The sequence below is a fragment of the Ambystoma mexicanum genome, chromosome 5p (genome assembly GCF_040938575.1).
Source record: "Ambystoma mexicanum isolate Mex_15411 chromosome 5p, UKY_AmexF1_1, whole genome shotgun sequence".
NCBI lineage: Eukaryota > Metazoa > Chordata > Amphibia > Caudata > Ambystomatidae > Ambystoma > Ambystoma mexicanum.
Window position 1 is genome coordinate 247794842 of NC_090930.1, and position 13443 is coordinate 247808284.

The window sequence follows — 13443 nt, forward strand, 5'->3', positions numbered from 1 at the left end:
GGAGTCTCTTTTCCCTCTTGCAGATGGATGAGAAGTTCCGGGGACAGAGTTCCCTCAGAGCGGCTGGGATTCAAATAAGCGTTTGAAGCTCGTACAGTCTTTAAAAATAAGCGAAGATTTGCTGAATGCTTACTAATGCCTTTTTTCTTTTCCCTAGGAAGCGGCGTGCCAGGATCGGAATGACACCGCCGAAGATGCCCGCAGAACAGAAGCAGCGATGAATGATGGGCAGAAGCGCCGCAAGGTAAGGCTGTTCCTAACTGTGTTCTTGCAGGAGCTGAGTGCAGAAGATAGATGCAGGCCCACTGGAGACCGATCCGAACACGGCGAGTGTCGCGCTGCAGGTGCAGAAAAAACACAGCATGTTTCTCAGCCTGGGCGTGGCTTAAATAGTCTCTGGGTATCCCAGGTGTCTCTGCGCTGAACCACACCCAAAAGACTAGACTGCACATGCAGTTCTGGGAACCGAAATATGTGGGGGCATCCATCTTGCCCCCATCAATGCACTACACGTCCAATTCCCAATGTTATGCTATGGGAGTGAGTGAGACTGGTGCCACAAGCGCCAAGTCTGACTCCAAGTGGGTCTTTGGAGGGATGGAGAGGCCCTTGAGGGCCATGTAGGTGATTGTGGCCTGGCTCCAGCCTGACATCTTGGAGGGCTGGGGACATGAGGGGCAGGAATCATGACAATGGCGTCAAGCAGTCCCCTCTTCTGGGCAACACAGCTTCGACAGGCCCCCAGCGATTATAGAAAGCCTGCAAACCCTGTTCGACAACGGTGGACCGAATGTCCAGTGCTTCTCTTCATTCTCCTCGGTGCTCCCTGTCTCCGGTCGGCAGCCTGTTGAGGGTCTGACTTCCAGGGAGCTTCGGCAAAGGTTAGCAGTGCTTGATGGTCCCTCGGAGCACAGGAAGAGTGCGCCTAACCAGGTCCTCTCTTGGATCAGTCTTGCCGTCACAGCAGCTTTCAGAAGCGTCAGTTTCAACTTCAGCTTCTGAACGAATTCTAGCAGTAAGAGGCCCCCAGATATACTAGTTGATCTTCCATTCATTCTGCTGGGTCACACTCGTCAGGCAACCAATCACTCAGAAGGGCATTCAGCAGGCAAACAGAGCATTCAGGCCATTCTCCTCCCTCTCAGACACTCACACCAAGGAATGTGCATTGGGACAAATACCCAGCCATTCAACACTGCATTCATACCAGTTTCGGGCAGGGTTATCTCAGTCATTGTATTTCATACTAGAAACCAGACATTCACAACAAGGAGTGCATATTGGTCACACCCCATACACCCCGATCCCACCCACAAGGTGTACACCCAACATAGTCACTGGGAAGGCTCCAACTTCCACTCAACAGCCAGTCAGGGGCAAGGGACAGAGTCAAGGCTTCCCAGGTCTTTGGGAAAACAAGGTAGCAGGCAATACAAATCAGGAGGCCACAGGGGCCATCTTGTTTCGCCATCAGGAATCAACTGAGTCCAATGGCAGGGCCTGGGTCTCCCCAAAATGGAGGATAATTGGAGCACCTGTCAAATTCAACATGGAGCTGCCACCAGCCCATACCCTGCTCTCTAGGCCACACACAGGTGCTTAAAAACACACTAGGGCACAGGGTTGGACCCCACCCTCACCCATGGGTTCCATAAGGGTATCCCATGGGTCTGTACACCAAAACAAAAACAGGAAGAGCTGCACTGCCAGGAGTCCCACATGGACTCCTGGGCAGAAATACAGAACACAAATGAAACAGGACTACAGGACAAGGAAAGGGAGGCCCTGTCCCTCCAATGCATTTACAGCATCACAATACCAGATTTAGAGACAGGATCCCCTTTTTTATCAGCTGCCACTAAAACGCAAAACTGGTTTGTTTTCCTTAGTGGCTTTATTTTTTGCAGATAGTAGATAACTGCTCTCCTTGCATTCAGTTTGTGGATGCTTCTTTCTGCCACGTTAGTGGGGTTCTAGAAAAAGGTGGATAGTTCTATGGACTGTGTGGCCGTGTGTGCATGCGTTTGTGTCCCCCCCCCAGTCTTGAGACCGCATGTTGTACGGGCATGGCAGCTATCTGGGAGGGGAGACTGACATTACCATGAGATGGGAGAACCAAGGATGGCGGGTCCACATAGGGGCCACCAGAATCATCTTGACTGGTTCTTGCTGCATCTTGTGTACTATTCTGTTGAACAGGTAAATCAAAGGCAAAAATCGTAGACATTTCCTAGACCACGTAATCCAAAGAGTTCCCCTTGGAGCAGTTCTGAGGGTACCTGGAGGCATAATCGGGGCATTTGTTCTCCAGAGTGGCGAACGAGTCGATCTCTGGGTAGCTCCTTTCTGCGAAAACGTTGAGTACAATGTCCTCTTGTAGCCACCACTCGTGCTCTAAGTGTAAGGGAAAGTCTCTGCCGAGTACGTCCGCCAGAAGATTGAGTTCCCCTGCAACATGTGAAAGGAGGTACATGGGTTTGAGAGCCCACTTCCATATGTTCTGGGACAGTTTGGACAGCCCTAGAGAGAGTGGGGGACCACTTGTTTAAGTAATACATGGCCGTAGTGCTGGCTGTGAGGACTAGAACCGTTTTCCCCTGGCGGTGTGTCTTTAAGGCATGCAGGGCCTCGAACACTGCTAGCATTTCCAACAAGTTGATGTGATTGGATGCTACTGGTGGGGACCACACACCATGCGCCGTCTGTTGGAGGTGAGCCCCGTTTCTCCCCCTCTCCCCCATCCTGCCACGCTGTGGTGAGAGTGGCATCCACTGCGGGGGTGGTGAAAGCTTTCCCTGCAGAAGGTTTTCCCTTGACCACCCCTGCAGAGACTGAACGATGGCTGCCGAGACAACCACTAGATCGTCTCATTGGTCGATGGTCTGACCATTGGCTGGAGTGCCTCTCTTGCATTGGGTGTATGCACAGACGTGCTTGGGTAACTAGGTAGACGAAAGAAGCCATCATCCCTAGCAGTCGCATGGCCTTGCGTACGGTCACCTGGTGACTGGCAACATACTGAGGGATCTGTAACAGCATGTTTTGGACCCTACCGGGAGTGGGGGGGGGGGGAGATGAGGCAGTCTTTGGTCCGAATTAGAGCCCCCAGAAACTGTTTGACTTGATTGGGGTCTAGGCTGGATGACTTCTCGTTGATCGAGGAGCCCAGGACGAAGGGAAGGTTTACGGTCTTCTGGGTATTTGCTTGGCATGTTCCATACAAATCCTCTGTTCTGAGCCAGTCGTCGAGGTAAAGAGACTGATGGACTGCCTGCGCAGGTGACCAGCCATTAACGCCAGCACCTTTGTGAATGCCTGTGGTGCTGAGGTAATGCCAAAGGGGAGAACCTTTAACTGATAGTACCTCAGGTTAATGATAGAAAAGAAAACCACTATCTGTGCGCTGGCAACCTTGAAATATGAAAGTATGCATCTTTCATGTCCAATCCTCCTGCTGCAGCAATGGCATTCCTTCCGGCAGTGTTGTCATCCTAAATTTTTGAGGTTTGACATACTTGTTTGCTACATGCAGGTCTAACACAGGGTGCATGGTGAGATCCTTTTTGGGTACAAGGAAGTACACTGAATAAATAGCCTTGTTTAACTGGTGAATGGGGGCGACTTGTACGGCACCCTTTTCCAGAAGGACCTGAACCTCTTCCAGCAAGATGTGTAGATGTTCTGGCGACAGGCATCTGCTCTTCCGTGGGTGGTATCGAGGTGGTCAGTAAAACTCAATGCAGTAGCTGTGGGTGACTTTCTTTAACACCCACTCATCTGATGCGATTCCCCTCCCAGGTGTGAAAGAATGAGCAAACCCTGACCGGGTAAAAGTGGGAGGAGACCTGAACCTGCGAGTCACCAAGGTGGAGGCCGGGGAGCTTTCAGGAGTAGAGTTCTTGGCTATACACGGACCTCCCTGTTGATATTGTTTTAAGAAGAGCCTTGGCCAGAGGACCAGGAGGGAGTGGGGAGGGGGAGTTACTCCCTGGGCCATATTGCCCATCTTGTCCATGGGTAGAGCAGGAGAAAGATTGTCCAAGAAAGGACCGGCGGGAGTTCGAGCCTCCACGCTGGTGGAAGGGCTTAGCCGTGATCTGGCTGAGCGACTTCAATGTTTCGTGCTCTTTCTTCGCAGTCTCAAGGGTGTCATCAACAGCTTTCCCAAAAAGGTTTGAGTCCTCAACTGGTTTATTGATGAGAGGCCCGAGTTTCGGGTTTAAAGCCAGAGTTCTTCAACCAGGCGTGTCTCTTAAGTCCCCTGAGCTAGCAGTCTCAGCCAGTGATCTTTAATATTTTGTGAGTAACCAGTCTGCCCTCTGCCACGAACGCCAACAGGGTGGGCTCAAGGACCTCTTGAAGGCCATCTTGGACTAGGCCCCATTGGACATCGCTGTAGCTTGCCAGGAGAGTAGAACAAGTTACTTACTCCCCGGTAAAGTTCTTTCGAAAGGATGTTCATCTTATGATAATATATCTCTCCAGCTTTGCGGCATATGAATGTTATTCCGACAGGGCACTGTATGCAGGATCGATTTGATGTCCCTCGAGGGCCTCTGTTGACGTCAGCATAAATAACGCAAACTGCGCCCGTTGGCTTCAGTTCTATTTTCCTTTTCCCTTCCGAAGAGGAATTACCAGGCGTTCCCAACACCGTAGGCTCTCAGAAAGCATAGAGTATAATAACATGTATATTGTACGGTAGGGTAGGCTGGGAGGGGTGATTAGGAATAAGTGGGAGGAACATCCAATCAAAAGAACGTTACCAGGGTTAAGTAACTTTTCTTCGAAAGGATTGTGTTCTCCCACATATTCCTCATCTTATGATAGACTCCCAAAGCAGTAATAATTAGGAGGTGGGAGTACCAATTAGATCTAAACATGGACTGAATGGAGAACAGCTTTTGCAAAAAACCTCCGACTGGAGGAAGAATCCAGACAGTAGTGACTCACTGAACAAATATGTATTGGGACACCCCTTTGAAGAGCCGCAGAGTTTGCCATGCCCCTTGTGGAATGAGCCCTTGGGCCTTCCAGCAGGTTCTTTCCCGCTAGTCTATCATTCGCCAATAGCCAGGATAATTCATCTGGATATTGTTTAGTGATTGCAAGGCCCAATTTGGGACCAGTATAATCAATAAAAAGTTGATCAACCTGGTGAAATTTAGCCAATCTGATATACAAAAACAGAGCCCTTTTTGGGTCCAGTCTATGTAGCCTCTCCTCCTCCTTTCCCTGATGAGGAGGTGGGTAGAATGTCGGTAAGGTAATTTTTTGTGACAAGTGGAAGTCTGAGACTACCTTCGGTAAAGGTTTTACCCTGAGAGTGACTGTCTTTCTAGAATATGGTTTGAGTAGGTTTTCAAGAAAGAGCCTGCAACTCACTTACCCTGCGGGCTGGTGTTATTGCAATAAGCAAAGGACATTAGTGTAGGGGGCTCAAAGGGAATACATGTTGAAAACTTTCACACAAGATTGAGGTCCCAAACCGGTAAATTGAACAGAACCGGTGGGTATACATTGGTAAAGCCCTTCAAAAATGTGACAATCAAAGGGATCTTGAAATATGAATCCTCCTCCAAGGAGCACTTGAAAACGGAAAGCGCTGCTAGGTAGCCCTTAATGGTTCTAAACTGGGGCCCCAGATTGGCGAAATGTAACAGAAAGGAGAGCACCATAGGTGTGACATATATAGAAAGCAAAATCTCCATTATGTCAACCGGGAGGTCCCAATACTTAGATCTTAGCCTTTCAGAAACCATGCATGAAGGATGAGTGTCTTGATCTCTGGATAGAGAACCTGACCTTCCTCTTGCAAGAGAAGATCTTCTCTTTGTGGAAGATGTATTAGAGGGCAGATGGACAAGTCCAGAGATCCGGGTACCACAACCTCCTGTCACAATCCGGAGCAATCAGAAATCATGATTTCCCAAACTTTCTCAACCTCCTAATCACATGAGGAATGACAGACTGGAGGAAATGCATATAGGAGTGGAAATTCCCAGTCCACCACGAACCCACCTCCTAGAGCTCTTCTTAGGGGAAATTCCCTCGAGCAATACTGTTTGCACTTCAGGTTGACACCGGTCGCGAACAGATCCACTTGAGGGGTTCCCCAAAGGGTGAAAATCTCAGACTTCCTGAACTAGTTCGAATACGTCGGAGACTGTGCTCTGCCTGCTCAGAGCGTCCGCCGCCGTGTTCTGCTCTCCGGCTAGGTGAACTGCCGACAGACATTCCTTCTTGAATTGCCCAGAACCAGAGCTTCATTGCCTCTCTGCACAGTGGTAGTGACCCTACGCCTCCTCTCTTGAGGCAGTACATGGCCAGTGTGTTGCCAGTCATTATCAGGGCATTCTTTCCCCGTACAGAGGGCAGAAGGCCTTCAGTGCTAGTCTGAACGCCCTTGGCTCCAAAAGATTGATGTGCAGTTGGTCCGACATCTTGCCTGAGAATGGGAGCATGGTGTCCTGAAAGTCCATTGAAGGGATCTCATTCTGAAGCCTTTGGCACCAGGAAAATGCAGGATGCCATGAGACCGTGCAACCTCTGAAAATCAAAGGAGGGAAGATGCTGAGCATTCTGAAATTTTGTTACCATCTGCAGAATGTGTTGAGCTCTCACCTCAGGTGGTGAGGCTTTCCCTGAGGAAGTATCTAGCACTGCTTCAATAAATTAGAGTCCTAAGGATGGTATCATAAGGGACATTTTGTAATTGAGGGAGAGGTCCTGTCTGTGGAGCAAGTGGCAGGTTATACGGAGACATTCCCGGGCTTGCTCGGGTGAATGAGCTCTGATAAACCAATCATCCAGGTTGGAGTAGACATGAATACTACCCCCCCCCCCCCTCCTGAGGTGCACTGCCACTACTGCCATCAACTTGGTTAAAACTCTCGGGGTGGAGGTCAGCCCGAATGGCAGAACTCGAAACTGATGAGAAAATAACTTTGTGCTTGAGATGGATTGGCACATGAAAGTAAGCATCCTAAAGGTCAAATGATAGCAACCAGTCCTGGGGTTGGAGCCTGAAGGATATGAGAAAGGGTAACCATCTTGAACTTGTCCTTCCTGATGAACTTGTTCAGGTTTCTCAAGTCCAAGATGGGTCTTAATCCTCCGTCCTTTTTGGGAATCAAAGTAAAGGGAATACCAAGCCTCCAAATAGTCAAGCCATCCCCCTTACTCAATTCTATAAAGAAGCACCTAGCTCCTTCCTTGTTGTCACCGTTTCTCACATGGGCGGTCAACACACGGGTTGAAAAATGATTCCACCCATCACCTTCCGACCCACTATCCAAGAGTTGTCATGCCACACAGGACTCCCTGGTGGTTACTACCACTCGGAAAATGGCGGAGCTTCCACTGTCCTTGGCGAAAGCCCCTCCGGATAAAGACTGTAAGACATGTCAAGTCCTGGGTAAACTGGTTGCTGCCTCTGCAGGTTTGCTTGTCATCATTTATTCAATTCACGCCTGGGAGAGGATCGGACCAGTGGGTGTTAAAGAGAATTACCCACGGCTACTACATCGAGTTTCACCAACCACCTCAATACCACCCACCGAAGAGCAGACGCATGTCAGAACACCGGCGCATCCTGCTGCAAGAGGTCCAAGTCCTTCTGGAAAAGGGCGCCATAGAAGTCATGCCCATTCACCAGGTAAACAAGAGTATTTATTCAGTGTACTTCCTTGTACCCAAAAAGGATCTTGCCATGCACCCTGTTTTAGACCTGCGCCCGGCGAACAAGTATGTCAAACTTCAAAAATTCAGGATGACAACACTGCCAGAGGTAAGCCCACTGCTGCAGCAGGGGCATTACATGGCCACATTGGACATGAAAGATGCATACTTTCATATTTCAATGTTGCCAGCGCACAGAAAGAACCTCAGGCTCAAGATAGAGAGGACACCCACTATCAGTTCAAGTTTCTCACCTTCAGCATTGCCTCAGCACCACAAGTATTCTCAAAGGAAAGGTCGGTAGTAGCTGCTCACCTGCGCGGGGGCAGTCCATCCCAGTCTATCCTTACCTCGACGGCAAGCTCATAGAAGACTGTAGATCTCCTCTGTAACAAGAATCAAAACCTATATATGATGTTACCAAAGACAATATCTAGATACAGTTTATAAGGGAGGTGTCTGGATTAGTTGTATAACCGTTTACGTGATGAGTTGCCATGTGACCAATATGAGACGAAGTCCCATCGTGAAACGCGAAGGTCCTAGGGTTAATCTTTTCAAGACTCATTTAACACCCTTTTTTTCTGTTGAGTCAATCTAAACAGTCACGCCACTTGAGAAACCCAAGCAGTCTATGGCTCAACTGCATGATGTAACCCCCATTTCCCTTGTACAGTTGAGTTGGTTGAGTGAGCTCCAATTGTTGTCCAAAACATTTTGTAAACCTTGTCTAAAAGAAGAACCCAGGTAAAATCTGGTACAACATCTGAACATTGTCTTAATGGGAATATGAATGGTACATGTTGCCTCATACAGCGAGGGCTGCAGTTGTCAGGGCAACTGACCAGTTTATGTAGTGTGTGAAATTTAATCTTGAATCAAAACGAGAGAAAACCTGGGAAGGAACATATGAAAGCAGAGTACGATAGCCCCCAATTGAAACTGGCTGACCTGGTGTTTTGAAATTATGCAACCTTGGGATGTAGTATGAAAGTGCGTTCAGCCTGAACAACTGTTGCGAGCTACCTTGGTGCTTTTTTGTAAGAAATGGTTGCACTGGTATTGTGCTATTTGTTTGCTGCATGTGGAACTTGGGACATTGCGGCTGCCCAATGTCAAGAATAGACTCCCTGAAAATAATCACAAGTCTTCCACGTATGCGCTCCAAAAATAAATTTTATATGTTGCACAAATTGTTCAATACATTATTTCATGTGGATTTTGTGACCGTACATGACAAGAAAAAATAAAAAAAGAATACATCATAGTTTCCACTTTTGACAAGAGGAGCTTTTGATTGTATTTGCAAATTCCTCTTTGCTTTTCAATTTTTAATGGCGCCAATTGAAGATGTCTTGGGATTCCCTTGTCTAAGCTGTCTTCTAGTGTTGGATAAAGTTTCCTTAATCGTCCCATTTTTTTAGACAAGTTTGCTGCATATGCCCAAAGTTTTGTGAACAGTCTGAATATATTGCTTGGTCTGGAATCTTCTTCGCGGTCGCTTTCGAGGGTGTGCATCGGAACCGATGCACACCCTCGAATGCCAAGACATCTTCAATTAGCGCAATTGTATGTTATAAATCCCTCCTGAAGATACTTGCCAACATAAGCAGGGTGAAACACGTGTAGAGGGTGAACCTTACCTAGAAGGTAGAGGGTGAACCTTATAACCCTCACAACAATCCAGAAGATCGATAGAATCTTGCATAACTACTTACCTATAGAGCAGAGGAGCCATTAAATATTGAAAAGCAAAGAGGAATTTGCAAATACAATCAAAAGCTCCTCTTGTCAAAAGTGGAAACTGTGATGTATTCTTTTTTTATTTTTTCTTGTCATGTACGGTCACAAAATCCACATGAAATAATGTATTGAACAATTTGTGCAACATATAAAATTTATTTTTGGAGCGCATAAGTGGAAGACGTGATTATTTTCAGGGAACCTTGGGATGTAGGTCTGCCCACAGCTTCCACCACCATAACTGTGCTTCTTTTGGAGAAAACAGTCTAACACTACTACTCAGCTTCACCAACTCTTCAGTCACCCCACAGCAGTCAACCCTGAAGACGCTCAGACAGCCATTACATAACTGACACTGGATTCCAATAGACTGGGAAACACCATAATTGACCTCTGAACTCCAGCAGCCCAGTGCACTGAATCACTGAGGTAGGAAATGGGTGAAAAGAACGAAGTGCAGTCCATTCTGCTCACCTTTAAAAGGCACCACAAAGTATCATGAATGCAAAGGTATTTAACAAACCTATATCAGGAGACCAGGTAGAATTAGGGCCAGTATGAACCCACTGGTGCTATCTGGCTGTCCAGATTCAATATAAAGAAATAACTGGACAGCTAGTCAAACAGCACCCTTGGACACTACCAAATCTGTATCAAAGCCCCAGATGAACTTGAACCATACAACTTAACCTTTAATTGCATTAAGATGAATGCTGAGGGTAGCCTATGAATTTGCACCTAAATGAATACGAGGGTAGACAACACTATTATACTAGGTGCATTTATATAGCCAATGGGCAGAATTTAGCCACACTTTAAATTCACCTCTTCTACATGCAATTGCATCTATACAACCAAGAACCAGCCAGGACACATTGGCACATATCACACTGCATGCCTATGGATACTGGCCTAAGGCACAGCCACCCCACCTGCACATGTTTCCTATCATGCACTACTCTAAAACGCATTGCACAACACCTCTGCTGTTATAATGCAGCTATCCGCACGATACAAATGTGGTCTAGCTGCACACAATTATTTACCTGCTCTCACATACCCTGCTCGACATAGGTGACTAGCAGGGACTTGGCCACCCCTACCTACCTTCATATTGGTTAAAAGGCAGATGCATTCTATAATTCTCTGACACATTCCCTATACATGGACTTCTACCCACCCAGGACGTTCAACCTGCAGCGCGTTGGTACCATACCAATAGTCCAAGGCACTACACAAACGACAATTACATTACCTGACAAGGTAGGCCCGAAAGAAGAATCATATAAAGTACACTTAACACACACGTTTCGATATTTCTTACACAACAGAATAAGAATACGATGCTAGCATGTATTTTCCGGTCTCTCCTGCACACCACAACAAGGATAGCTAGGTAACCTGTCCAATGCTACCATAGATGAGCCAAGGCATCTAAAGTTAAGGTGGTATGCTTTAATTGGGAAGCATACCCAACTCCCAAACCAAGCTCTGGTGGCTAACAACCAACATGTTGGCAAACACATTTATGCAGTTACTAAGAAATCATGAAAGCTTACTTTTTAGGTATCATCTTGATATATGTTCAGTAAGTGAAATAACAAAAAGTTCATACCTTGGTCCAGCATTGCAGGAGAGGGGGCCCATATCATGGATATTGGAGTCCAAAGGTCTAGTAAGAGAAGACAAACCATACTATCAGCATAATACCACGCATGGCTGCAATATATAGGATAGAAAAGAAGATACCCATGTTTGATATTCAGCAGCAATGTAAATACCCACTTAGGTTTACTTAATTATTCCTCATGTTAAAATTAAGATTAAGAGGCTTGAACAATTTGCTGGAATTTTATCCCACTACCTTTATCGGGCACAAATCAATGATTATAACACTAACCATCTGTTAGGCAGAATTATATGCAGTACCCTTTGGGAACACCACATACAATTAAGACTGCAAGTGACAGTACAATTTCACCGTTGGTGCAAGCCTGTACTACACAGTTAAAGTGGTAGCAGTAGCACGGCAGCCAGACTTATCTCAAGAGCAAGTGAGCAGTATCAAATAGTTACACAAAGGACAGCAATTACTAGGATTCAAGCAAACACTGACTCAAGGTTTTCGAGTAAAATATACATGTATTTCACTCTTCAGTTGTATAACATTACACTATGATAAGCAGTCTAAAACTCACTCTTAATACAGCACACCCCTTAAATTCCAGAAAAGTTAAGCTCACAAAATGAAGTGGGAGCAAAATAGCATTCCAGCAATTTAAAAAGGAGCGAAAGACAGAAGTTAACAGAAACTAATCCACACCAACAAGTATGTACTCAGGGCAAGCGAACAAGAGACTACAATGATAAAAATCAGATGGAAAAGGCTTAGGGCCAAAGTCAATTGTTCAAAGGTCTTTTGCTCGAGATAACACAGTTCAGTGTAGTTCACAGTAAAGTTTGTGGCACAGTGTTATGCAGAATCCTGTGCAGTTCCCTTAGGGAGCACTACAGAAGATTAAGACTACAGATATGAGCAATAAATCCTCTTTGGTATCAGTCTGTACCACAAAGATTTAGTTGGTAGCTGTGGCTAAGCAGTCAGACTTATCTCAAGAGGGAGATGAGCAGTATTTAGGGTTTACACAATAGGGCTACAATACTATGGTACAAGGCAACACTGACCAAAGCTGTGTATTAAAAATATACATATTTATTTTACACACTTCTAGTTCAGCACATTAATCACAGTTATTAAAGCAAGTTAAAATCAGTCAAGAAAAGTATACACAACTCCCTGGTTAAATTATAGACAAGTTTGAGCAAGAGTGAAAACTGAGCAAAACAGCACAGTGAAAACCAAACACAAATGGCACTCTAGCAATTTCTCACAAGGGAGGGAAAGAACAAGTTATACAAGAATATACTGTTAGACACCTTAGCAACACTTCCTACTAAATTTGTGAACAAGTTTAGGCAAGGCAGTACTTTAGCATTTATAATACTGAGGAGAAAACCGAGCAAAATGGCACTTCACAAGTTTTAAAAGTGGGAATGAAAAGGTGGTTATAAGAGTTAGGTGCACCAACACATTTCTAGTTGAGAAGCAATCTAGAGAAGGCAATTGTAACAGATTCAGCCAGAGTCAATAGGCCTGTGCCAGAGTCAGTGGTACAGGGAAAAGAGACCAGGAGCAAAATGTTCTTGTAGCTGCAGTCAAGTCTTTGTTAAACGATTCGAAAAGGTGGTTGCAGAAGGTGAAAGAATGTTAGACAATAGGGGCGGCCAACCCAACAGGTAGGTAAAGTATTTAAAACACCTTTAGCAATACCCAACGAAAAGGGAGGCCTGGCGGAACAAAGTACCTTAAAATGTAGAAGAGGCTCCTGCGGTGGGGGTTGTTCCTGGCAGTTCCTGCAGTTCGGGAGATCCAGCAGAGGAAGAGAGACTCTCGTCATGGGGGAAGGTTCGAGTTACTGCTCTGCCCAGGGATGAAACCAGCCGTGGTGCTGCCAAACGAAATAAAAGTTACGCTCCTTTAAATTGTGGTCTGGGTGGACAGGTGCCTGGCTATCCGGTCTCGGAGTGCAGGGCACTGGCGATTCGACCAAGGCAGGTCCTGGAAGGCGATTGGCAAACTGGTTGGCCCCACCAGCTCAAGGGAAGAAGGCTCCTGCAGATGAAGATCTCTCGTTGTGTGGAGAAAAGTGGTGAGACGCTGCAGCAGGGCTTCACCGGTGGTTCAGTTGGTGCAGATGTCTTTGGCTTCTCTCCTCTTCGGCTTTTTAGTTCCAGTGGCAACGTCTTGCTCTTCCAGTCCTCGGGACCCTGCTTTTATGCAAAAAGATCCCCATTCATACAGCCTAGCTGTCACTCACACAGTGGTCATCCTGGCGGGAGACCCTCCAGCCTATCAGGGCAGAGTGCACATGGGTTGCTGAGGCAACCCTGTCCAGGGGTCCTACTCCCCCTCCCACAAAATGGGTCCACCACAGACTCAGTGGCGCAGAAAGGAGAGCT

General features: G+C 46.5%; 1 protein-coding gene across 6 annotated transcripts in view; it reads right to left on the minus strand.

The window, feature by feature from the left end:
- Positions 1-13443, minus strand: part of STAG2 (STAG2 cohesin complex component) — a 2060662-nt gene that overhangs the window by 1734393 nt on the left and 312826 nt on the right. For all 6 annotated transcript variants that reach the window (XM_069612659.1, XM_069612661.1, XM_069612663.1 and 3 more), the window contains exon 4: positions 11039-11095. In XM_069612659.1, coding sequence (XP_069468760.1) covers positions 11039-11095 — 57 coding nt within the window. The remainder of the gene's footprint in view (positions 1-11038; positions 11096-13443) is intronic.